Source organism: Pezoporus wallicus, unplaced genomic scaffold (genome assembly GCF_028554395.1).
Source record: "Pezoporus wallicus isolate ANWC-B61680 ecotype Strahan unplaced genomic scaffold, APGP_CSIRO_Pwel_v1 contig_4830, whole genome shotgun sequence".
Taxonomy (NCBI): domain Eukaryota; kingdom Metazoa; phylum Chordata; class Aves; order Psittaciformes; family Psittacidae; genus Pezoporus; species Pezoporus wallicus.
Genome location: NW_026639339.1, coordinates 282,289 through 309,478, shown reverse-complemented (window position 1 = coordinate 309,478; position 27,190 = coordinate 282,289). Strand labels below are relative to the sequence as shown.

The following is a 27,190-nucleotide window of genomic DNA, read 5'->3' as shown; positions in this document are numbered from 1 at the left end:
CAATGTCTTGGAAACAGTCTGCATCATGGAAATCTTACTTAAGTCCAAGGATGATTCATAACCCCAGGAAGAAGCTTTCAAAGCAACTTTACATTCCAACAATCCCAATAAAGAAAGGCTATTAGGCCAGTCAGAGCAAGGGCAGGAGGGAAAGAAGTTCCTTTATGAGAAGTATCAATAAATCAGCAAGAAAAAACATTATTATCTTCCACAGAACACATGTGCTGGGACAAAATAAACAAGCAAGCATATTCTGACAAAGAGAATAGGAAGTACAAGCTTTTTTTTCAGAGGAGGGGAGGGGCAAGGAAAATAAGGGAGGGATGTTGGTGGCATTGAGAGGCAGATTTTAAAAATACAAAACACATGGGAAGAAAACAAAATCTTGGTAGATTTGAGGCAGTGCTGCTTCTAAAGGACATGAAAACTGTCCCTGGAGACATATTTCTTTAATGGCAGAGGCAAAGAAATAAAAAAGTTCCCTGAAAGCACAAGTTTATTCTAGAAAGCCTTTCTTCCTCAACACCTAATTTCCTGTTAAATAAAGCAGTGATTAAACATTATAACTGCCATCTTAGAATTCATAATTTCTGGAGATTTTACCTCTTCAGAGGTGGTTTGATGCTGCTTAGCTACTTACTCCTTACAGACCTCTCCAAAAGACATAGAAGAGATTAACACTAGCAGAATCAGCTCTCTGAAAGAGATATTCTAACACCAAAATGGTAGCTATTTTACAGAAGCTAACACTCTCCAGTATCAGGACAGAGAAGCTTGCAGCACATAGAACTATTACTTCCTGCAGTTATTGCTACTCATGGCTGCTACTGATGCTCACAATGTCCTTGACAGCTCACTTCAGGCACACAATCTTATATCTCACCTTAAGAGGCAAAAGGAGTGGAAGAAGAACCCATTGATAATGTAAATGCCATTCAAGGCTTACACAGAAGATTTGCTTGAATCTTGTCTGCTTGTGAGAGAGAGTCTCTGCTTACTGAAAGCTTACTCAAAATCGCTGAATGAGATAAGCACTGATCAGAAACATTTTTAACGAGTTTAAATATTTATCTGCATTTATACATACAAGATAATATTGCAAGGGACATCTAGATGTGAGAAAATTGAGTTTATTAAAACCAAGATAAAATATTCAACTATTTCCCTTATAGCCAGAGGTTTAAGTTCAGTAAGAATTATCCAGAGAAGGCTTATCTTCTCCGCACATAACTAACTTTAAACATGGCCTTACTTGGGATGGGGAAGGGGCAGAGAAGAAGGGGAAATGGACAGAGGTCTCCCTCCAGACTTAATTGCCTTCTGATACATAGTGGGGAAGAAACTGCACATAGGAAAAACATATGGCATACTGAGATAGTAGACTCATGTAGCCAGAAGAGGTGCAATGTATGATTTAACAAAGCCAGATGAGATGTGCTCTTATCTTCTTCTAGTCACCTGCTAGCATTCCCCCTAGAGAGTACAAGGCAGGGAGAAAGACTGTTGCTTACTAACTCCTAAAATAGACTTCTTCCACAGACTACATGGTGAAAACCAACACAGACGTTTGAAACGTACATTGTTTCTAAAGAAACATCTAGGCTGTGAATGAATGTGAAACTGTGATTAAAAAGCCAAACAGCTCAAAATATAGCCTGAAGCTTCCCTGATGACTAATGCCCATCATTTCATCTTTCTTAGCAGTTTTTCAGAAACATGTCATGAAAACAAAGAGAAGTCAAAGCTTTGGAAGTGATGTCTGATGCACGTACAAGATATATTTCCCCTTTGACCAGTATTCCAGAAAGAGCAGGCACTAGCAGTACTCTGTTTCATCCTCTGGCAAGACTTAAAAGCCACAGAGCTTTTCCTGTTCACTGCAAGTTGCTACAGTGACTGTTTGCAATTTTGCAAATGGTAAGTTGCAAGAAACAGTTTGCAATTTTACCCGCTTTGACTTGCTTTCCCAAGGAAAGTGCTGTCCTAGTTGCAATCTTTCTGTTCTGACACTCCAGTTGATCTACTGGTACAATCTAGGAATTCTGATCAGTACCTAAGTACCTTAATGAAGACTAACCACCATCTGTTTGATTCGTAGACATGAAAGATGGTTTACATTTGCTGTTCAGCTCTGAAGACAAAATAGTTTAATTTAGAATTCTGCCTCCACGTGAGTAGTACAAGGAAGCTGCTCAGTTGTCAACACATCCAGTCACAGATTTTGCTTTTCACAATCCAAGGCTTTGCATGAAGTTATACACAGCTGACTTGCTATCACAGAAGAAGTGACACGGATACGAACACTGGAATTACTAGTAAAATATTTCACCTTATCCCCCTCGCCCTATCATCCCTTACTCATTGAGTTAGCTCAGCAACTGATTGATGGAAGGAACAACTAGTACCTAGAATTTGTAAGACTTCAAATACTCTATGCTGACCTGTTCAGCTGCTAATACTCAGTACCTTGCACTTGTTTGCAGATTTGTCTACAATTACTATACTATTCAGTCAAACCCCACAGATACTGATTCGTTGTGGAAAGTCCTCTTACAGAGTAATCTGTTAGTAATGCAGTATTGTTTCTTTCCCCTTTAATAATGCTTCTATCTAACAGTACAGAACATGAAGTGGTTTTTTTAACAGACACAGCTACTGATAATATGCTTTAAAATATACAGTCTATCAAGTCATCACTCAGAAGTATTTGCGCTTAAACAGATATCTAACAACAGCAAACAAATCTGCCTAGCATTCAGCAAAGCATCATTAAGAACAAAACTTACTGTTCTGGACAGCAAACCACAGTCACGCAAACGCCGTAAATCAGTTCTCCCCTTCTTGCAACAGAAGTATCACAAATCATGAAGAGTTATAGAAGTTCATTTCAGTCATAATCTTGATGCATACAAATGAGTTAACACTTTCTTGTAAGTTTTCCAGTTACACTCTTATTTTCCAATATGCATCTTTAAACCACTAACCAATCTGCTTGCAAACACTTCCAATGCACAAAACCACACCCAAAGGACAATGGCATAAAGCTGGGGTCTTTTGCTGGGTGTTTTGTTCTTTTTTCAAAAAAGAAAGATACAGAATTTTTTATTTTTTAAGAAAAAAAAAGTTGTAGGGAGAGGCTGCCTGTTGATATGCTCTATATTCTACCATGATGCCAAGTTTTCTCAGTGCTGGTGCATTTCACAACCAAACAAAAGGGTAATAATAAGTGCTAGCTGGCCTAACATACAAAAGCAATGGTGTACCTGAAATACACCACATTTTTTCCCTTTGTCTCCCTCTTGCCTATTTCAATTGAGACAGCAGCACAGACACCTTCTAGCCCACCTCAGGCTGCATTACAGCCATGACAACTGCTGCAGGACTTGCTGAGGAAAAGCTCAAGAGGGCTCAGCAATGCCATCACACTTTTCTGCCTTGCAGCCCACCCCAGCCATGTGCAACTGTTTAACAGACCATACAAGAGCTACAACAGCACAACAGCCACAAAACCTACTGCTTCTTCACCTAGGTTTTCAAACTACCCATCCTGCAGAAAATGAATGCAGAACTCAAAGCAAGCCCAGAGTTCCTCCAGGCAAGTTTCCCTATTTCCCCCTAGTTTGCCTGGTTTGTTCTCAATTGCTAGTCAGACCTACAACAGTACCAGTTTTGCATGCCTATATCCTGCTTCGTAAAACCAAGCTGTATTCTTCCTCTTCCACTCCCAAGCCACCAGCATGTGAAATTGAGTAAGGCAGAATCAAGAGCAAGCTCAGATGAAGACTGCTTCCATGCTAGTTTTGTGCACATTGGTACTGCTCAAGAAATTCTGTCACAGTAGCACAACACAGTCCATCAGCAAGCATAAACACACTGTAGGCTTCCTAGGTCTTTGCTTGGGTAGGGATGACAGAAAGAAATGATCATATCAGCACACCAACACACACCAAAACAGACAAGACTTACCTGACCCCATCCAGAAAAGCAGGCTGCTAATGCAGAAAACAGCCTCTAACAGTTCAAACAACCCGAGTAGTAATGAACCACTAAGTTTGCATAGGCATTTCAGTTCCTCTGAAACAGCACCTTAAAGCAAAGTTCTTCGCAGACAGAAACAAGAGAAGGAGAGAAGCTGTATGTTGTTGTCAGCCTACATAAAACGCATAGAGCACAAAAGAAGTTGTGTTTCTGGCCACTTACCACTGAAGTTTTAAGCTCATTTTATGACACTGTTGTGAAACCATATTAAAACGCTTGTAAACTGATGTGGCAGGATGTTCAGTCTCTGTAGCAAGCACAGAACAGGCTGAATCTTTGAATCTTTGGCAGGTACACACACCCTAACAAAAGCCCTGAGAAAGACCTGATCAAAGCCTGCAGAAGCTTCTCCCCATGGATAAAAACCCAGGAGAGTTTCCCACATGCATAATTCTTGTCCTACCTATGTGATGGAGGTCAGCAGGTACAAGGGCAAGGACGTTGGGTCCTGAGCCCTTGGGGTCTACAAGACCATGTCTGATCACAGCTCAGGTTTGACCAGGGTACAAATGGAGCCCTGCTGGAGAGTCATTTGGAACAGTTCCTTCTCAGAGCAGGAGGCCTGCATTAGGGGATTCCCCTCTTGAGTCAGCATGCTGTCCCAGGAAACTCCTTGAGGTTGGGAGCCCTCTCTTTCTTAGGTGAGGCATTTTGGATCATTGGCCATAAAATTTAAGAGCCAGCAGTGAAGTGACAAAACTATGTGACATCCAGAATCAGTAGTTCATGTTGGTGAAGCTTTAATTGAGTTTGAACAATAAATTTTGGTTAGCCTCAATTTATTGGTTCTGTGTCAGACTCTCATTTATTTTCAAGGATAAGAAAAATCTCCTCTGGTTTGGGTTATGAAACAAAACAAAGATGCAAGAGAAACTATAGCCACCATATTACAGCTGTTGTCAGAAACCTTTACTTAAGGTTTTAGTCATGTTTTGCCACTAGAGACTTTCAGATTTTGGATGCAAAGTCAGCAGGCAAAAAATTCTATCCATTTACTAGCAGACTAGGCACAATGAAGATGACAAAATATCACAGTTGAAAGGGTGTCTTGTTCCTTCCAAGAAGTGTTATGTTTGTTTCATCACATGTTTAACTAATACTTACTGTACCGCCTTACAGAATCGTAGAATAGTTAGGGTTGGAAAGGACCCTAAGATCATACAGCTCAAACCACCCTGCCATGAGCAGGGATGCCTCACACTAAACCATGTTGCCCAAGGGTCTGTCCAACCTGGCCTTGAACAGCACCAGGGATGAAGCATTCACCACTTCTTTGGGCAACCTATTCCACTGCCTTAACACCTTCACAGTAAAGAACTTCCTTATATCTACCCAGAACTTCCTCTGTTTAAGTTTGAACCCGTTACCCCTTGTCCTGTTGCTACACACAGTCCCTCATGAAGAGTCCCTCCCCAGCATCCTTATAGGCCCCTTTCAGATACTGGAAGGCTGCTATGAGGTCTCCACGCAGCCTTCTCCTCTCCAGGCTGAAGAGCCCCAACTTTCTCAGCCTGTCTTCATATGAGAGGTGCTCCAGCTCCCTGATCACCCTCGTGGCCCTCCTCTGGACTTGTTCCAACAGTTCCATGTCCTTTTTATGTTGAGGACACCAGAACTGCACACAGTGCTGCAAGTGGGACCTCACGAGAGCAAACAGGCAGGATCACCTCCTTCGACCTGCTGGTCATGCTTCTTTTGATGCAGTCCAGGATACAGTTGGTTTTCTGAGCTGCAAGCACATACTGAAGCTGGCTCACATTAAGTTTCTCATTAAGCAACACCCCCAAGTCCTTATTGGAGCTTATTTAATTTTTTGTGCTGCACAGAGAAAAAAACAAACTGATTGGAGAAAGAGAAAATATACTATCAAAAGGTTGATTGAGAAAGTACTCCTGAGAAAAAAACCCAACATACATATCTTCCCAAGCTGCTGATTCTTCATATAACAAATCCCTTCTATTCTGTTTTTGAACAATATTGCGGAAGAACAACAGGACTGGGACCAATTTTGGAAGATTGATGGCTGAACTGGTAAGTCTGCAATATGTACCACTAATCTCCTCCTCTCTGTAAAGTGGCTTTGACTCCTCTCAGTCAGAACCAAAAGCAAGTTTACAGCAGTCCCTTCCTTTTACACGCAGACCACAGTGGCATCATTCACCTATACTTCCATCACATCTCCTGCTGAAAAGCACCCAGAATTCCTGCCAACAGAGTCCACACATGCACACACAGCCCCAGTCCAACCTGCAAGCTCACCTGCCCAGGCTCTGCTCCTTCATCCCAAGAAGGGATAGCGAACAGCTGTCAGGAATCATTCTTCCTGCTGCAACAGCACGCTTTCAGAATGCATATCCCCTATCCAGTCCAGAAACTGGTAAGTTTATGGATGAGGTTCTGCTCAAGCTGTATTTCAGCAGGTTGCTTCTTTATGCCTCTCAAAGCACCTGTCCAGTCTTTCTAGTAATTAAGTTTAGGAAGACAGGTACTGAGAGCACACTGAATGGTGGCAAAGCTGGAAATTGACTGAGACCAAACATGGATTTCCATAAGACAGCCTGGGCTATCCTGATTGTCACAGCCATTTCTCACTTTCACAAAACAGCTACAGACTAAGCGTGTGGACACAAGACAAATTATGTTAAAAAAGATGTTGCTTGCATTAGGAAAGTAGATAGGTTTTGCTTAAGTAACCCTCCTGATCAAAGTAGTTTGAAACTTTCTGCTTGTCATCACAATGCAGAGAGTTCTTCCAAAGGGGAGGCATTCTGAGCTCAGTGGTTTCTTTTTCTCAACCATCCAAGCATTCCATTCCTTCACTTTGATTTTTGTGGAAAAACATACACCAGATTTACTAGACACTGAGCAACTAAACTGCATGAATGAAGTTACATTCCTTCCAAATGCAACTTCACCTAGTCTATTACCATACTAACCTACCTTTCAAAGTTCTGGACATCCTGTTCCCATTATTTTGGGTGTAACTTGTGTCTTAATGAGACGAAGCAACAAGAAACTGAAAAAAGCCTCAATTTATATTCAGGCTTGTGATTCAAATTTCTCCATTTAGTCCATTTCCAGACTACATCAAGTCTGGAGCAAGACGAAGATGCTGAAACACGGTGGTGGGCTGGTGAAGTCATTTAAATCTTCACTTAAACCCGTTCTGAACAGTATGTTTTTACACTGAACCTAAGGAACAAAATTCTGTGCTTGCAACTGATGCACTGAGTGGCAGGACATAGATATTACCTCTTTCTATTCCAAATTCAGATGGGGTTATGGTTACTTTTTCAGGAAAAAAGCTGATTTTACAGTTACCCAGTTGTGCAGAGTGGAGAAGAAATGCTCGTGTTCTATTTTCACTCATTTGTAAGCGGGTATGCACTATCCAGAGCAGTTAGCACTGCCCTAATGTTAAACATTAGAGAGAATGCCTAAATTATTGTAGGGGAGGAGAAAGATTTAAACATAGATGAATGATATTCATTTTATGCACAACTTGTTTCCACCCTTAGTTGTGCACCTAGTTATAGCAACCACAACACAACACAGTCTCTCCCAACATAAGAAATAAGACTCTATGCATTCTGGCCTTATCTCCTCACACTCACTGATGAGGTGCAAAGTGCCCCATGAATAGAAAGAGAAGTACTGATAATCCTGGCAACTCAGCATGGATCTGAAGTGATACAGCTTCTCAGCACATATGAGATCTATTGCTTCACTCAGAGAGAAGGTAAGGGCTTATGTGAATGCAGATTCAGCATTATTTCAAACATGCCTCGATTCATGTACATCAGACCTAATGCAAAGGAAGAAGTCCTCTTCTATAATTGTCTGCAGACAACTTTTTTCTTTTAAGTCATTATTGAATGAAACTTCTCTCCAAATTTCTAATGAAGGAAGAAACAACTTGAAATAGATGCTGAAGCCCAGGAGATTTTTAATTAACATTATATCTAGCATTTTTTAAAAAAGGTGCACAGCTGTTCAGAACATATGCTCTCGCTTCTATTGGGCTGCAAGGAATTCTGCACTACAATCAGGCTAGCAACAGGTGAGGGCCAAGCTCTACAAATTCACACAGTAACACTAGCAGTATGCTCCAAATGGTGGGTATGCTCAGGATGCAGCCATCTCCTTTGTCATGTCTAGGAATAGCTCCCAAGATTTTAAGTGCAGTCCTTTAAAAAACTCCCAACATGTAAAAAGCCATCCTATAACCAGCCACAAGCTTACTTCTGTGTGTTACTACTGAACTTTAGCTCTCATCCAGTGGCTCTCCACACTGCAAACAACAAGTTGAGAGCACATTAAGATGGCAAAAGCTTAAGAAAGACAGAATGAAGGATAGGTCATTGTATATAGAATGAAACTTTTGCTTGTAACCAAGCGACCTGGACCCCAGGTGTACTCTATAACAATGACAAGCAAGAGAACTTTTCAGTTAATGTTAGGGAAAACAGAATCAACTAAGGAGGTGGCAAATGGACAACAAGGCTGGCCAACTCCAAAGTTCAGCCAAAGGATGAAGTGATGAAGAGGAAGATGATGAAGAAACGACCACCAGGGGTCCCAAAGACAACTACGACATCATTGTGCGCATGTGGGAAGAATTTTTTAGAGATATGATGTAAGGCATAAGCAACTTCATGAATATGCATATAATGTAATGAATATGTTTGTTTAATAATTATATAGTCACAGCTTGTTCGGTGCTCAAGCAGGACATGCTTGGAGGAGCTATCCCACGTGTCTCCCGGTGCCTCAATAAAGAATACCTGCTTGTCAACTTAAACTTTGTTGGCGAGTTCTTAAGAGTTTTTCTATGAATCAACATATCTAGTTTTCAAAGAGTAAAGAGTTACCTTGCACTTTTCCCCATATTTTTTAAAGAAAAAAAAATAAATCTTGTTCTCCTAGAATGACCAGCATATAGCCTTATTCACACCATTTGGTAACAGGACAATGAACGTAAGAGTTTTAGCCAGGAACCCACAATACCATATGAGATGGATTGATGATGGATAAATTCCCATTCTGCGTTGATTTCTAGTCATGGCAAGCCTAGTGTTAGATTCTTAGATAGAATATAGAATTGAAACACACAAAAATGCAGGAACAAGAGAAGAAGATTATTTTGAAAACCATGCCAGCTGTTGAGCTTAGTGAGCACAAACACTGCCTCTTCTGTGCTGGTTACAGCTATTTGCCATGTTCAGACAGCAAACCTTGATCAGTCACTACAGTGCTTAAAGCTCACAGGTGGCATGCTAGGCTCAGTGACCTTCAATAGTCCAAAAACATTTTTTCTAAATATCCCATGCTGTACATGCTAATCTATGCAGCCTAATATTTATAAAGGTAATTAGCATTGCTCTTTTCACATCGCAGTGGTAAACTAGGCACCAACAAGCAATATGCCAGAAGCCACATGGAAAAGGATTTTACAAAACTGACTCACCACCATGGTGCTGTAGTGACTATCCAGATGAAGTTACATGTCTGAACAAAAAACAGCTTCTCTAGTTACAAGGGAAACTGACACCAAGACCTTTTGAAGTAGGTGCAGGTTCATGGGAATGCTGTTTTCCCCACACTCCCAGCATTTCTGTGATAGCTTGAAGCAAGACAAAGCTACTGCTCCCAGCATGTCCATGGGGAGCTCCCAATTAAGGCAGATGTACTGCTTTTGCTAGGCTGCCAGTCACACATTGGAGATTTCATCATGATTCAGGCACAGACTCTTACTGCAGTCCCTAGAAAGAAACAGTAAAGTGCAGAAAGGCGTTTTCTCTTCTAGCACTGCTTGCTCCTAAAGAGAAGTCTTAGTTTTCTGCATCCAGCAGGCAAAGCACAAAATCCCTAAATGTGAGGGAATTAATCTTGCTCGCCAGTGTTCTACTGCATAGGCAGGATGAAGTTTATAGAGACAGAATGATAATTACACAGAAAAAGAAGAAAGAAAGGAGGATGCTAATGCTGTGAAACTTTGAACAAAGCTGTGAAATTCCCTTTGGAATTCTCTCCAATATCCTCCTTGCTTAACCTCAAAAAAGCTACTGTTGATAGAATCTTCATATTTATTAAGAACCATCTGGATGGAGGCTCTGCCCTTCCTCCTTGAGCACTTCCTTTAGTTTATGTTCACTTCTGGTGATAGTGCAGATATGTCATCACCCAAGCTGATGAACGCATTGAACAACAGAAAGGACTATGATCCAAATGCTCTAGAGCATCCCTAGAAATAATTTCCAGCTCTTCAGGTCCAGCACACAGATCCCTCTAGTGTACCAGTCTTGCTTCTCAGACTAAAGCCAAAACATGGCTTTGTACCAGCTACTAGGAAGAAAAATAACTCTGTCCCAGTTGAAACCAGGACAACCAGTCTCTTGCTCCCGGAGCATGTACCTAAACTCATTTGTTTAGACTGTCTTACATAGACCAGGTGTCCTGGGTTCAGCAGTAGCAGCCATTTTTCTCCTTCTGGGTAGCTGGTGCAGTGCTGTGTTTTGACTTTCAGCTCGGGAACAGAGCTGATAACAATGATGTTTTGGTTTGGCCAAGGACTTTGTGAGCCTCATGCTCTGCCAGGGAGGAGGGGAAGCCAGGAGGAAGCAGAGACAGGACACCTGACCCAAACTGACCAAAGAGGTATTCCATACCACAGCACGTCATGCCCAGGAGGTAACTGGGAGTTAGCCGGAAGGGCTGGGAGTCTGCAGGGTTGGAGGAGGTATCAGTCAGTGCTTGGTTGGGCCGGGGGTGTGTGTGTGTGTGTGTGTGTGTGTGTGTGAGTTATCGGTTGGCTGGTGGTGAGGTGATGTATTCTCTTCCCTTGCTATTTCCTTTATCATTATTATTATTGGTGGTAGCAGTAGTGATTTGTGTTATACCTTAGTTACTAAACTGTTCTTATCTCAACTCGTGGGAGTTGCACTCTTTTTGACTCTCCATCCCTCCAGGAGTAGGGGGAGGTCAAGAAGGGAGGGGAAGTGAGTGAACAAGTTGTCTGGTTTGGTTTAAACCACGACACCAGGCTTGTAGGAAGAAGACTGTCTTGATTTGGTATTTGATTGCATATGTTTCATGCAGTCTGTGAACTTCACTTTATTCCTTCTGAGAGGAGCTGTGGAAGAGCTGTGCCAACACAGTGTTATGGGTACTACCACTCTGGCCTGACAGTATCTCAGTTGTTCACTTCTGTTCAAATGCGGCATCTCCAGCCACTGCTCCTCTGGGAATCTCTCCCAAGTATGATGTATCTCCTATACCTAATCCAAGCAATGATGCTCGGTTACACACTTGGTAACAGGGCTGTTTCTGTGACAGGCCACATGTTATTGCCTCAGCTATTGCCTCAGCTACAGACTGGTGCTAGGGGAAAAAAAAAAGAATTGAAAGCTTGCATAAGAAAGCAGTGGAAACACATTACTTAGAACACACTTGGACGGACAGTCTAGCTCTTGCAAAGAACAACGGGGATTTATACTGCGGGTCTGAGATAGAACAGTCCTTCCAGCAAATAGGTTGGTGATAAGGCAAAGAGGTAACACAGTTCCTGTGGATCTGGGTGCACACCCAGCCAAGATGAGACTCGCACTGCACCAAGAACTGAATTCCCAGGGATTTTCTCTGCATCTCCAGAGCAGACTTCCTGAAGACAGGGCAGACACTTATGAATATCATCACTGTCCAGCAGATGCGCTTGGCTGCTAGGAGATGACAGCTTCTTGTAAACATGCATTCATTCTCAATATGCTCTACCTTACCCTCAGGTCAAGCGTTTCCTCAGAAAGCCTTTCCAAACCTTGGTATAAAGGTTGCTTTCTTTCATTTAACATAACCACAAATTCAGGAAAAGAGTGTATTTAATGGACACTATCAGGAGAAGAAACTTCAAGCCTGAGTAAACCTAACCTAATTCTAACCACAGACAGCATGGAATCATATGGATCAATAGTTTATTTAAATAATCAAGTCAAAGGCTTTTTTTTGTTGTGGTTTTTTTTTGTGTGTTTGTTTTTTTTTTTTTTTAATTAAGCATCAGCTGAGAGCCAACTGCATGACAAGTGCAAACCCACAGAGCTTTCAGGGGAGAAGTTTTGAATGAACACACTTATTTCAGACATCACACGTTTCTACTCAGGTGTAAGCTTAGCTTCTCAAATCAAATTAATAGGGTCTTATTTCATATGGACATTTGCTTTTGCCTAATCCTTGACTAACGCAAGGAGAATGCAGCAAATACAAGAACTTTAGGCTCCTATTTCAAACTAGCCCTTACATCTGGTTTCCAGAGTTGATCAAGAATTACAGTACATTGGTAAACAAGGAATAACTGACAAAAAGCTGTTTTGCTTTCTCTCTCTCCTAAAATGCATTCTGCTGAAGTATGCAAATTCCCCCTGTCCAGGATTAAGCCGTGTGAAGTACATTCAGAAGGGCTTCATGAGATTAGTTAAACTAAATGGATAGCATATAACATTCTTATGTTCATCAGACAGCACAGCTAACAAACAAACACAACAAACAGCCGTAAACATTTTGAGGCCAATCAAATTGCAGTCCAAAGGTCTTCCTTAGAAATAATAAATACATAACATAACTCACATGGGAAATATAAACTGAACCTTCAAAAACTCTCCAAAAAGATGCCTTTGGATTTTCATTTGTCAAGTAAAATACAAAGGCAACATCCATGCAATTAAAAGCAAACATAAAACCACGTTTGAATATAATGGAATATAACCTAACCTCAGCAAGGTTTATGGAAAGACTTTCTCTATTTCTACCAGCATTAGGACAAGATGACTGGAAACCAAAAACCTAGATCTCAAAACATTGAAGATCTTCAGGAAGATTTCAGCTACTGGCTTAATCAAATGCATATTCAGAACACTTGCTACATTATACTCAATTAAACCCCAGTTTCAAAAGTGCCCTTAGCATCTTTGAGAGCTCCTCCTGTAATAACATACAAAGCAGATATAACAGCTTAGTCACTGCACCAAACACCAAGGGTGTCCTACAATTGCAAGCGTACACAAATTTCTGCCCCTTAATTTAGTTGAGATATCTAAAATGGTTCACTAAAACATCCTATTCATTATGGCTAATCTTGAAAAGAAGATAGAATAAGCTCCTACCCTAATCACAGGAAGAAAGAAATCAATGCATTGTCAGCTTCATAATTAAAATTACAAACTTTCATCACTGCTGTATAAAGAACAACAACATATTGGGACTAGTATTTCCCATAATTGGGTGGATGCCCATCCTTGGGAATGTGAGGGCTGGGTGGGGCTTGGATCAACCTGGTTTAGTGGAAGGTGTCCCCGTCCGTGGCAGGGGGATTGGAATTAGATTACCTTCAAGGTCTCTTCCAACCCAAAACATTGTATGATTCTATTTTTTTTCTGAGAAATTAGTCAACTAGAATAAACAGATTTATCCCAATGTGAAATAAAAACTCCCAGCTGGTCTGTAAGATACTAAAAACTTCCAAACAGTATGTCACTTCCTGTGGCTCCCTTCAGAAATGCTATTTAAGAAAAGAAAAATAGGAACACTTGCATGAAAAAAGGACCTTTGCATCCAACAGCCTCATCTTCCCCCACTGATTAATTTTTTCTGAGGGCAGGAGCTGCCAATAGAAAAGGAAAGCATACAATCACAACTTAAGTGGGCACAAGAGTGACTTTTACCTCATAATGAGAAAAAGAGGACCTGCTGTACAAATCCAGGAAATGCACACTTGATCTGCATAAAGATGTGTGTCGACTGAGTGAAATAGTCATAAATTAGGAACACATGGCCCCATAACCCAAAAAATTTACAGACTGCACAGCCAACAAATAGGAAATGGATGAAGATTGTATGAGGAAAATACAGCCACATAATTAATGCCTGGACAAGCAATTCGAACAGTCAAAACTGCTCCAACAATGCCACCTTTTACCACCTCTTTATGTGACAGAAAGAAAGGATGCTACCAAGAACAGCATTTCAAGGCTCACAGGTACCATAAAGTGTCTCATTTTGGTCAAAAAAAAAAAAAAAAATTCCATGCGAGAAGTGAGAAAGGAAAGAAGGAATCTACACAAAGATGTAGCTTTGCACCTTCCTTGTCCAAAAGAGGGAAAACCAGGAACTCTGAATCTGATCAAGGGGAAAAAAAGGCCATAAGCAAACTGACCAACTTTTTTTTAGTGAACTAACACAATGTCATTCTTTCGGTCATCCCTATCATGTACACAGATGAAAGCCTTGACATTGTCAAGCTGAGCACTACACACTTTAACTCCCATTGCTCACAGTTTCATCTTTCCACATGACAGTACAAACCATCTATATTCAATAGTGAGGTCCAGAGCAGTATTTCTAGATAACAAGGCACATGCAGGTACACGAAAAGCCTCCACAGCATTTAGTGTTGACTGAGCATCTTCTGAAACGTGGTTTTGTGTGCTAAAGAACATTCCTGTTTCACAGCAGCTGTAATATCCATGTTAACTGCCATGGTCACATGTTCAGTTGTCTTTTCTTACCAGTCATGATTCTCTGGGCTTCATATGGTTCCATATAGCCAGTATTCTCCCCTTTTCCAATTCTGTTCAACTCACTTTTGGCATCATATGGATCTGAATAGTCATCAGCTATCAATACCTGAAAGACAGGAAAGTAACTGTTATTAGAATCTCCAGTCAGATGGCAGTAACACCTTACCAGGAAAAAAAACAACCCAGTTTCACACAGCTACATGCTACGCCATCTTCTAAGCACAGTCTGAGTTCAGAGGACAAATATACAGCCTCCACAAATCAGTTATTAAATGGTGTTGAAGTAGAAGTGTACTCCATACCAGAAACCTCACGAGGCAGACTCTATGTCAAAGGGTTTCTGACTAGCACAAGATATGGAATAACTGGGATGCACAAATTAGAAAGATCCAATCAGTCCACATATTCAATCCAATGCAACTCTTATCAGAGAAGGTTGCTAATATTCAGGAAAACAAAAACAAACCACACTTTCACTTACTTCACTCCTTGTTTTTAAGTATATCAGCTACAACTGAAAATATTGCTAAAAACTTTCCAAATAAATACTCAAAGGCTACTCTTTTCACTAAATTAATAAAAAGATTTTTAATTCTAGTTGTCAGTTGAAAAGGAACAAGACACGAAGTACACTTCTTGTTTAAACTTAGTTCCCTGAACCCATCTGTGCCATTCTTTCAAGGGAACATTATATTTACCTGTATTTTGTGAACTAGAACAAAAGGTAACAAAAAGAAATTATGTGTCAGAAGAAGAAATTTTCCTGTAGTTTAGAAAATCTTAATCCCTACCCTTCATTATCATAGCCCTCTGACCCCTGCACAATCATTGTATGCTGTGTAAGTCTCACTCGTTATGGAGGCTTTTAAATCAGTTGATTAAAGCAACAGGAATCATTCCTCCCTGTTTTTGAAGGGGTAGAGTTAATCTGGGTTTCTAGAAGCTGGTAAGGAGCAGAGCAAAGGAAAAAGTCCTCGTATGAGAATTACTGCAGAGCACAGAGATGTTATGTAGGACAGGCAAAAGAGACTGAAGCAGAGAAAGCAGAGGCAGGCCTCAGCACCAGAATACCCACAGAATCATAAAATAATTCAGGTGGGAAAAGACCTCAGGACCCCTCACTCAAAGCAGAGCAAGCCTAAGAGGTTCTGCCCAGAAAGTCTATTCTCTTTAACAGGGATTCTTCACCCAAGATTTTTCCTTTCCCACCAGTTACTTTACATCTTTAGGAGCAGAACTAGTAAGACCAACAGCTTCAATCTTACCAACTAAGAGCAGGTTGCACATTGCCAGCTAAAAGACTGACGCTGCATCTAGCTCTGTCTCCTGCCGCCAGCATATCCCACCACACAGAGCAAAGAGCAGGAGACACACGTACTTCTAGATCAAAAACCTGCACAAAGGCCATGGAGTAAACGAACACTACTGGGAAATGCAGAGATTTCCTTTAATATTAGTGAACAAAACATCTAACACAGTCAGGCCCTGCAACACTGTGACTTTCTACTACTTATTTTTATTACCGAAAAGCAAACCAAAAAGAAAAACAACAAAAACCTAAATAAAAATAAAGGAAAAAGAAAACCTCCCCCAAACCCAACCATCCAAACAAAAAAACACCAAACAACCCAGTTGACCAAAAAAATCCCACATCCCTCACCATAAGCTCCCAATCCCTGACTACAGATCACATACAAGCACATCTGAAAGAAGGGACATTTTAGAAGATGCATTTGTTATGACAGAACTCACAGCTGTTAAGTGTCAGAGCAAGACTCAGCTGCCCTACAGTCACAGGTTAACAGCTGGGATATCAAAGTACCTGGAATTGATGTTTTAACAGTATATTAATTTTGCTTTCCTCCACTCCATGTTTAAATTGACTGAAGTTTCTTTTGACCTGAAACCACCAGGCTGACCTGGATAATAGTGGGAGGAAAAAAATAATCCTTTCTCTCATTCACTGTCCAAAATTACTGCCTTATTATTGCAAAACCCAGTTAAACCAAAGGAAAAAAGCCCCCTCTCCCATGTCTGGTGACGTATCCCCAAGCAGCAAATCAAGTGACAGCAGCTGCAGACACTTAAGTCAAAGACAACAATGCATGTCAGGCAGCAGTAATTTCTCCTAGTCATGAGGACAGATTTATGTCCCAAAGTGCTGCAGCTAGAATGCTATCCAGTCTTCTGATGTAATCCTGTCAAGAGCTGCTGGGTGGTAGTATGGGCTCTGTGCTGCTCTCCCACTACAAATGTTGGCAAGTAATACTTGGCAATCCTTAGCATAACTGTACTATAACATGAAACAGAAAAGATTTGAACAATTTTATTCTTATTTCTTCTCCATTTGCAAAAAAAAATACTAGGAGGAAAATCACACATATATAAATATGCATAGTATCTGCATACAGAAAATGCTGTCAAACAAGATAAAAGCCAAAACTGATTTGCTTTAAGCATAATGGTAACCTATTCAAGAGCTTTACTGTACCAAACATGAACAGAAGGACTAAAGCAACTAATTTATTATTCAGAAGAGGTCAAAAAAGCAAAAGCTGCTTTCTAACAAGGAAATTGAAAAAAAAAGTAAGAAGGTTCAAATCCACATTAACTTATTCTTGTTTTTATCATTATTATTGTTATATTTTATTGCCTGTAAATCCATACCAGATCGACTGTGACTGGAAATATATTCACTACAGTAATCCCTGGAGTGAAAATCTCTCAGTTTACTTAAAATAGTGGGTGTAAACTCTTCCCCTTCAGATAAGTAATAGTGTCACAAGCGCTGTGAGATTCTATACAGCTCACCATTACTATGTTTTCAATCAGGTCTCCTATCAACTTTGTCAGACTGGGCAAACTTTCTCCTCTGAATAACCACTCAAAAAAAACCTTCCCTGAAAGCAATAACAAAATAACAAACAAACAAATCCCAAACCCACCTCTCAGCACTCAGTCAGACAGAAAGAGCCATCTGATTCACCTTCCAGAAGATGCGTATCAGTATTTCCTTTATTAAGAGTAGCTTCACAGCTCTGAGCTGTCTGAGGGCTTCCCAGGTAACTGTTCCCATATATCTTAAAATTTACTAACTCTTAGCTTCAGTGCCAACATTTCATTTCTTCTGTACTTGCTAACAGCTATAATTATCCCTGTCTAGGAACATTCAAGTTTTAGTACCTCTTTCAAAAAGAAGCTTTCATTCAAAAAGGCTTGAAAACCTCATATGAGTATGATTGTTAGTTCTATTATAACATACCTACTGCAAATGTCTAAACTCTAAACTTCTATTCGCAACCCCATTATGGAAGATTTCTCCTGTTCTCTTAGGAAAAAGAGCTCCTACTCTGCAAGACTTTGTGCCATCTTCTCACAAGTTACTTTTACATTAGCAAGCTTATCTTCCAAGCCTACATGCAGTAGGTCAGACAAAATCAGACAATGTACCAGCAGTCTTTTGAGGAACTATAAGGTTCTGATTACAGGAGTTTTCTATTCATGGTACAGATAATAAACATTTTCTTCATGCCGGAGGTATGAATATGTTGTTCTCATACCCCTTTATGCCATCCTCCCAAAGCACAAGCTTGCCAACGTTACATGGAGGCTCTGTTCACAAGTCTGTGAGTAATTCCAACTACATTCCTTGCATGTCCAGTGGAGCTCTCCAGATCACAATCTTAAGCATTTCCATGCCATGTGGTGAAGATCTAATGTGAGAGCTTCGTGCTGTCAGCTGTCCCCCATGGGCATGTAGAACAGGCATTTGCATGTGACAAGCAAAGTGTCTCCAAGTATCTCAAGTAGCCAGGCTACCCAGGATCTGATGCTGTACCTGCCACATAGATGCAATCAGAGGAGTGGTGGCATGCTGAGGTTTTGTAACTGCAGGGTAGAGAGAGCTTTCACACAGAGTCTGACGTTTGGGGCAGGACAACAGTAAATTTCTCTCTGCCTAATCCTGTCAAGTTTCAAGGGGGTCCTACCTTTCAAAATGAATCACAGCTATCAGGGAATCCCCAGAGAGCCTCGGGAAGCTGTTCAATTTCAAAATTCATGTCTCAATTTGCTGCATTAGTCAGGGATATTTTTAAAAAACTGTGGCTTATCTCTTAATAGAATGCAAGTTTATCATAGTGAAGTGTGAACTGCTACAACTCCTACAACTCCTGCTCTATACAAGCCCTTCCTTTTTGTATCCCTTATGCATGATAATATTTTCTATCATGTAGATCTAGTAATAGTAACTTGAGGCATGAGTAACTTCAAGCTAACGGAACTCCATAAATAGAAATGCACGGATCAAAAGTAAGTGAAACTTGCATTTGAGCTTCCACAATCAGAGAGCTCAACAAGGATTTAGGGAACACTCACAGGAGTTCTGCCTAGCAGGCTGTTAAAACTCAAAGGCAAAAGAAAAGGAGTAAGGCTCAGTTACCAAACAAACTGACAACTGCAAAACCATAGCCCTAGCTAAACTGTTAGAGGTACAAGATCAAAAAATCACAAGCTCCCCCCTCTCCCACCCCCAAAAATTAAATACAAGGTGAGATTCTGGTTTTCTCCTTTAATACAAATGAACTAAAGTGCAAGCTTCACTTTGCTTTTTTACAGTCGAAAAATACCACTTAAGACCTAACTATATTATTATATTAAATACAAGTTTAAGCAAGAATTTGCATACACAAAGGCATGATTTGCACATGCTGCCAGAGGAAGAAAACAAAAAAAAAAACAAACACCAAAGTAAACCAAAACCAAACCAACCAAACAAAAAACCCACAAACAAAACAAAACAAAAAAGACATAATCTTTCAGATACCTCTATGTGAGTTACATTTTAAAGGTAACAAACAAAAAAGAAAAAAACGAGATCTTACCACACTGAAATAAACTGATTCTTTCCGGATAACCCTTCTCTGAACTGAAAGAAAATACGAAAGATCTACCCTTGAAACAGATACTTTAGCACAGAACTGTTTGTTACTTGATTTAGTGGCTATAATGATTAAGCACACACTATTCTGGAAGCATCCAAGAAGAATTATGCTAACTGGCACGAAACAGAAAAACAAAAGACCTTTCCTGCCAGACAGACCTTTGGAACATTTATTATGGGACACTTTTCTGGGGGCAGATTTACTATTAAATATTATGTTATAAATATATTACTAACAAACATTTACATTGTTTTTAAAAAGGGCAAAGCATCTATTCTTCTCTTGGCTTTTGTGACTGGCAATTAATTACAGTCAATGTGACTGTCAGCAGACATACAGAAGTCAAGAACACTTAGAAATTGCAAATTCGTGTCAGAGAACACCATGGTTAACACATTTACTACAACGTAATGAAAATTTCTCATCTTTTCTGAGTATTTACAGTCACAAAGACCAGTCACTAGCTACAGCAGAAGTCACTCTATCACAGAATCATTAGGGCTGGAACGGACCTTTGGAGATCATCTAGTACAACTCTCCTGCTAAGGCAGGGCCACCCGGAACACATTCCCCTATCTTCCTTTTGTTGCTGACCTACTTGTATTGTAGAAGCCCTTCTTCTTGTCCTTGATGTCCTTTGCCAGGCTCAATTCTAAGTGGGCCCTGGCCTTCCTATCGCATCCCTGCAGGCCCTGATGACGTTCCTATACTTCTCCCACTTGGCCTGCCCCCTTTTTCTCCTCCCATAAATTTTCTTGAGTTTAAGAAATCACAGGACTCATTCATACCTTTGATTTTCAGAGAGGGACACATTCCTTGTCTAAAATGTAATTGAAGCACAATTGGGAAAGGTAGATCCTAAATTTCTGAAACAGATGTGGACTGGTAAGCAAGGTGGGAGGGGAAGCCAGTATTTAATAACAGGCTTTCAAGACCTTTTCCCCTATACACAGGGCTTAGTTTTCAGAGATGATGAATTGTTCTTTGTAGTTTCTACAAGTCCACACACTCACAGTGACAGGAACCAAATGCTAACAAGCTGATACATAAACAACAGTTACTGACTCCTTGCCTCCCCATTTTTCTTCTCTATACCCCTTACTCTCCAGGCAGTAAGTGCAGTTCCCCACTATGCGATGTGTGTTTCTGCTTCACATACAGCAATGCAGGCCACCCAGATGCTGTTGCTGCAAGCTTAAAAACAGAGTTCTGCCTGCTTTCCCAGTAAGGAAAGGGTCCTTCCTTCATGCATTCACACTACTATTTTGAGTCTGAATACACCTTAGGGCATCTGCCAACATATACAAGAGTTATGGAAGAAAGGACAGACAGAGCAGTTAATGGGTATTAGCAGGTAAAACAAAAAACCAAAGAAACTCCAAAAACCAAAACACCAATAGAAGAAGTCCAGAAAAAAAAAAACAAACCACGACAAACTATCCCATGTACTGAGATTAGCAGAATATGTTTTGTAAAGTCATTTTCTGTACTTCCTGCAAAGTGCACAAATACTCCAAAACCACACCTTATGTCTGTTTCCTCGTCCATGAACTGTTTTACAGTAACATTTACAGAAACAGCGCCGTATCCAGGAAGATCAGCACCACAGTCCCTTTCCTCCATACCCCAGAATCATGGATTTGTGCTGTTTCAACTGCCAGGTCTTGTATTACTTCCTCCACTTCAGCACAGTATGCCTAGCATACTGTTAGTCAAGGACATAATCACAGTGATGCGTAGCAGCTAAGGACCAGGTTGGACGAGGCCTTGGGTGATATAGTCTAGTGTGAGGTGTCCCTGCCCATGGTAGGGGGGTTGGAACTTGATGATCTTAAGGTCCTTTCCAACCCTAACTATTCTATGATTATATGAATGAGAAGTTAAACCATACTCTTTTGCCACATGGGGCAGTGCTCTGCAGGAATGTCCAAGAGTCAGACACTATAACCAACTACTGGCAGGCAAGGACATATACCAAGATGTTTAGAGACACAAATATCTCTCCTATATGCGTCAGTAAGCTTGAGGAGCAAAGGAACTTGTAAAAAAAATGCAGAATAATAAGCATTCCTTGAGGGATCCAAGGAAATACAATGGCAAACTGGTGACCACAAAATCAGACTGCAAAACATAAATTTACTAGCAAACTTGATGGTTTAAAAAACCCACTGATTCATCTTTTTCCTTTCTAGAACCTTTATGTTCATCAATAAGACTAAAAGGCATTTACATAAGTTCTAATACATATTCTTTCTGTGCCTTATTTCTCATTAAGACTTTAAATCACAATAAACTGTCGAACAATATTCTGGCTATAGAAAGTTTCATTTCTACATTACAACAGTCCTAATGCTACCTACCCATTTGTTGCAAGTTTACCTTAAGCTGATGTGTAAAAAGTGTAATACAGACCTCTTTCTTTATCTGAACAGTTCTGAAGTAAAGGCTGCAGATAATGTCTGTGCTATCATGCAGTATTAATTAAGCTGTATTTATGGTGGCTTAGCTGTTGAAACAGAATTGTGTAATGCTTTTTTGGCTGTGCTTAGTGTCTCAGTACTTCTGTGTCCACATGTAAACTTAATTAAGCCCAGTCCTGCACATACCCATGTGAAAATTCAGAGGACAATCCATAGAAGCAAGCATAATTCATTACTTCCTGCTGACCAGCACCAATACGCAGCACTGCTTTAGTGTCCTCACAGCACCATTCTCTCCCATTGACTCTCACAGCCATTCCCAACTATATACTTGATCTGATCAAAGGTCTATTCATTCTTTCACACTCTTGCAGAAGGTATGCTTGTGTGCTTTAGACACTATTGTCAGACAAACCCCACACTTACCACACAGAATCATCTATAGAATGGGAAAAACATCCCAGCTTGACAGAGCTGTACCTTAGATCTTGCAATAGCATCCTTACAGAAATGTACTATATTAACAGAAGTTTGTTGGCAACGCTCAGGCTCCATGGCAGTTTTTGAACATCAAAGTTACATTAAGACTTCGGTTCCATGAGATTTCTAAGGACAATTAAACCACTGTTCTGGTCAAATCAAGGGTAATATGAAAGATAAACCAGGCTGTCCAGGGCCTTTCCCACATTTGTTCATTTGTTTTGAAAGTCTCCAAAGACAGAAAGTCCACAACCTCTTTCCCAGAAATACGCATGTTTATGTTTGTAAAATAATATGCAATAAGCATAGAATTATAGAATGGTTTGGGTTGGAAGGGACCTTCAAATGTCATCTAGTCCAACCCCCACCTATATATTTTATATATTGATTTTATATTTATATGTGTGTGTATGTACATGCATAAATCATCTCAATAGCTGCCACTGTCTGTGCCCTCTTCAATCTTACCTTCAACAACAGAAGCATCTTGACTCCTCCAGCACACTAAATGTTCTGACTTCCGAGTGGTAGCAGATCCTCTGTGCAGGCTTTCCAGATGCCAAAGAGCCACTCCACAATACTATGCTGCAGCCTTAGCGATATCGGCTCTTCTCAACACCAGCATGCAACAAGCTGCAAGTTTCGTGGAGAAGTGATTGAGAGCAGCCCTTCAGAAAAGGACTTTGCCGTGCTGGTGGATGAGAAACTGAGCATGAGCTGGTTTCAGTGTGCGCTTGTAGCCCAGACACTAATCGTGTGCTGGGCTGCATTACAAGGAGCACGACCACTTGGTGTACTGTGTGCAGTTCTGGTGTCCTCAACATAAAAAGGACATGGAACTGCTGGAACAAGTCCAGAGGAGGGCCACGAGGGTGATCAGGGAGCTGGAGCACCTCTCATATGAAGACAGGCTGAGAAAGTTGGGGCTCTTCAGCCTGGAGAGGAGAAGGCTGCGTGGAGACCTCATAGCAGCCTTCCAGTATCTGAAAGGGGCCTATAAGGATGCTGGGGAGGGACTCTTCATGAGGGACTGTGTGTAGCAACAGGACAAGGGGTAACGGGTTCAAACTTAAACAGGGGAAGTTCTGGGTAGATATAAGGAAGTTCTTTACTGTGAAGGTGTTAAGGCAGTGGAACAGGTTGCCCAAAGAAGTGGTGAATGCTTCATCCCTGGTGCTGTTCAAGGCCAGGTTGGACAGACCCTTGGGCAACATGGTTTAGTGTGAGGCATCCCTGCTCATGGCAGGGTGGTTTGAGCTGTATGATCTTAGCGTCCTTTCCAACCCTAACTATTCTACGATTCTGTAAGGCGGTACAGTAAGTATTAGTTAAACATGTGATGAAACAAACATAACACTTCTTGGAAGGAACAAGACACCCTTTCAACTGTGATATTTGGCATCTTCATTGTGCCTAGTCTGCTAGTAAATGGATAGAATTTTTTGCCTGCTGACTTTGCATCCAAAATCTGAAAGTCTCTAGTGGCAAAACATGACTAAAACCTTAAGTAAAGGTTTCTGACAACAGCTGTAATATGGTGGCTATAGTTTCTCTTGCATCTTTGTTTTGTTTCATAACCCAAACCAGAGGAGATTTTTCTTATCCTTGAAAATAAATGAGAGTCTGACACAGAACCAATAAATTGAGGCTAACCAAAATTTATTGTTCAAACTCAATTAAAGCTTCACCAACATGAACTACTGATTCTGGATGTCACATAGTTTTGTCACTTCACTGCTGGCTCTTAAATTTTATGGCCAATGATCCAAAATGCCTCACCTAAGAAAGAGAGGGCTCCCAACCTCAAGGAGTTTCCTGGGACAGCATGCTGACTCAAGAGGGGAATCCCCTAATGCAGGCCTCCTGCTCAGAGAAGGAACGGATCCAAACGGCTCTCCACAGGCCAGAGAGGGACTCTTTATCAGGGACTGTACTGATAGGACTAGGTGCAATGGGTTCAAACTTAAACAGGGGAAGCTCAGGTTAGATATAAAGAAGTAGTTCTTTACTGTGAGGGTGGTGAGACACTGGAACAGGTCGCCCAAAAAAATGGTAAACAGCCAATCCCTGACAGTGTCCAAGGCCAGACTGGACAGGGCTTGAAGCAAACTGGTCTAGTGTGAGGCGTTCCTGCCCAAGGCAGTGGAGCTGGAACTGAGTGATCTTAAGGTCCTTTCCAAGCATAACAATTCCACAATGTTATTCAGTGAGCCCAGAAACTAAGCATGTGCTTAGGCACTAGCTCAGAGCCTAGCAGCTATGTGGCTCTCTCGGATTCAGGAAGATAGCCCAGCACAGAAACATGTTCAACTTGCATGCTCTCCTCTGAAGCAAGAGAGTGTATACATGACAAAGTGATGCAAACATATGTTCTTGCTGACTAGGGGACAAGTGAACATGGTTCACAGACGCCAGATACACAGCTTGCATGAAAAGGAGCAAAAATAGGACAAATGTCCACTACTATGCCCACTTCCCTTTTGAGCATTTGTAATGCAGTATTAGCCCCTTATTTTCAGAATAAATACATGTTGAACATGTTCTGTTACAGTCTCCCACTAGATAGTTCAATAAACACATCATAATTCACGAGGGACAAGTCAATCTTTTTGCTTGAATTCAGTAACTGAGGTACTTTTTTTACAACCGTTTGGACCCGTTTACTGCAAAGGTATACACAATACACTCTCCCATAAGACTGCTACACCCTCCCTCTATCTCCATGTGTCTATCTACTTCACACTCCTTCCTGATAAGTCTTTCTCTGCTTGGATCTCTCTGTGTCCAGAAGTCTAGAAATCTGAATGGTTCCCAGGGCTGAGGCTGTTTCCAAGCCGAGTAGTAACTGCAGACGCCAGATATGCTTGCAACTGAACAGCTTACCACATTACTTCAAACATCCACTAAGACTCCACAGACTCAGGTAATAACTGAGTATCTTCCCTTCTTTCCCTTAATAATGAGAGTGATATATGTGGAAAAGTGCATTTCTAGCTGCATTATATCTGCACTATAGAACATGAGATGAAAAAAATGCAGCTTGTCTTTATGTGTGGCCTTGTCCAAGCCATTTATGGAGGCTCACAAGACCACTGGCACCTTTTCCGGAAACCTTTGACTCAAAGCACAGCCATCTACCAATGGGAGCCACATGCAGTGGGGAAGTGTGCTTCAGAGTAGAACCAATTGTAATGAGTGGCAGATTTACACCCTGTTGTAAAGGATTAAACATGGGAAAGAGACACAGAGATACATTTGTAGTTTAGGATCTCTAGAAATTATATACTTTTAAAAATAACCCCAACACTGCTTAGGTATCTTTTAGGTGTTTTCTCAGTGCACCTCAAAATACCAGCTGCTAGATTCTGTTAAATACACCTGACTGTTCTCACTTGCAAGATCAAATGAAATTTAGACCTTCTGTGTACAGAAATAAGACAAACACCTTTTCAATTTTTACTAAAATGTTTTAATTATATATAGATACAAATAATGTTCCATGGAGCCTAAGTATTTTTATGGAAAACCTTAAAAGTGCAAACAGCATTTCCATAGGCCATTGCAATGTCAGAAAGGTGCTCGTTTCTTACATAACAGGGGGAAAGTTTTTCAGGCAAACAGCTTTAGCCCTCACGCTTAGCCAGATTTCTGCACCACACACTTCCATGGTGGATCCCATGAAAATAAAGGGTTGGGCGGTGGCTTTTTTTTTCTTATACAAGTATAGAATTCACACAGACTTCGTTTCTAGACCTTTGTAAACCAAGTCAACAACTGTGCTGCCCTGATTGCTGCTGCCACTCATTCCAGACATGCTTTTGCACTGCATCAATTCTGCCTGTGAAGAACTGAGCTATTCTCTACAGCATTAGACATGTCCTGTGTAAATCGGTGCTGCAAGAGTGTCTTCTGCATTCCGTATGCAGAACTGCTGCACAGATCTGCCTCCACTACACAGCAGGAATGCAAAATGCTCCTCATTATGAAACAATTATCTCTGCCCTTTGTTCCAGGTTCTTCAGCAGTAAATACAGGCAGAGAAATGTTTAGGTTCAAAAAAGTAAAACAGATGACAAAATACACAAAGTATCCTTTCACAGGGACACTTTCCATTCAGCTATTACTACTATCCTGGATTTACACACACCGTACAACACCAGATAAAGGAGAGCTGCTGAGGAAGACTTTCAGCCATTCTTTCAGATCCCCAGTTCAGTAAAAGTGTTTTGTCTATTGAGCTGATGTTAAGCCAAGTCTTGAATTTATTCTTACACAAACACAGTAGCCCCTAGGTTGTTCCAGCACATAGCCACATATTGTTCTGGCTTGCCTACACTCATTTGCTGGCCACAGGAGAGCTAGGAAGTTAGCATCTCCCAGGCCAGCACTATAGATGGAAGCCAGTAATTTCCTAAATTGTTCCACCTTGCCTACACTCATTCGTCAGAGGAGAGCTAAGCAGTTAACATCTCCCAAGCCAGCACTAAAGGCAGACATCAGTAGCTTCTTATCCCCCATACTGGAGAAACTGAGCAGCTTCTGCCACGAATTCTAACACAGCCTGCTCTCCCTTGTTTGAAGATAAGCATCACTGTCAAAACCCTAAAGCCTGCCTGACAATACTACCTAAATAAAAAAATCCACCCACTAATCTGAGTTCAAAGACACCTGGTGATGGTGATTCTCCCTTGGACATCTGTTGTACAGGTTAGTCACCTCACTTAAAGATGTATGGTGGTTTGGA

The 27,190-nt window shown here is 40.9% G+C and overlaps 1 protein-coding gene across 2 annotated transcripts in view; it reads right to left on the bottom strand.

Annotated features, from left to right (window-relative positions):
* Window positions 1-27,190, bottom strand: part of SHB (SH2 domain containing adaptor protein B) — a 64,620-nt gene that overhangs the window by 33,407 nt on the left and 4,023 nt on the right. For both annotated transcript variants that reach the window (XM_057414277.1, XM_057414278.1), the window contains exon 2: window positions 14,592-14,709. In XM_057414277.1, coding sequence (XP_057270260.1) covers window positions 14,592-14,709 — 118 coding nt within the window. The remainder of the gene's footprint in view (window positions 1-14,591; window positions 14,710-27,190) is intronic.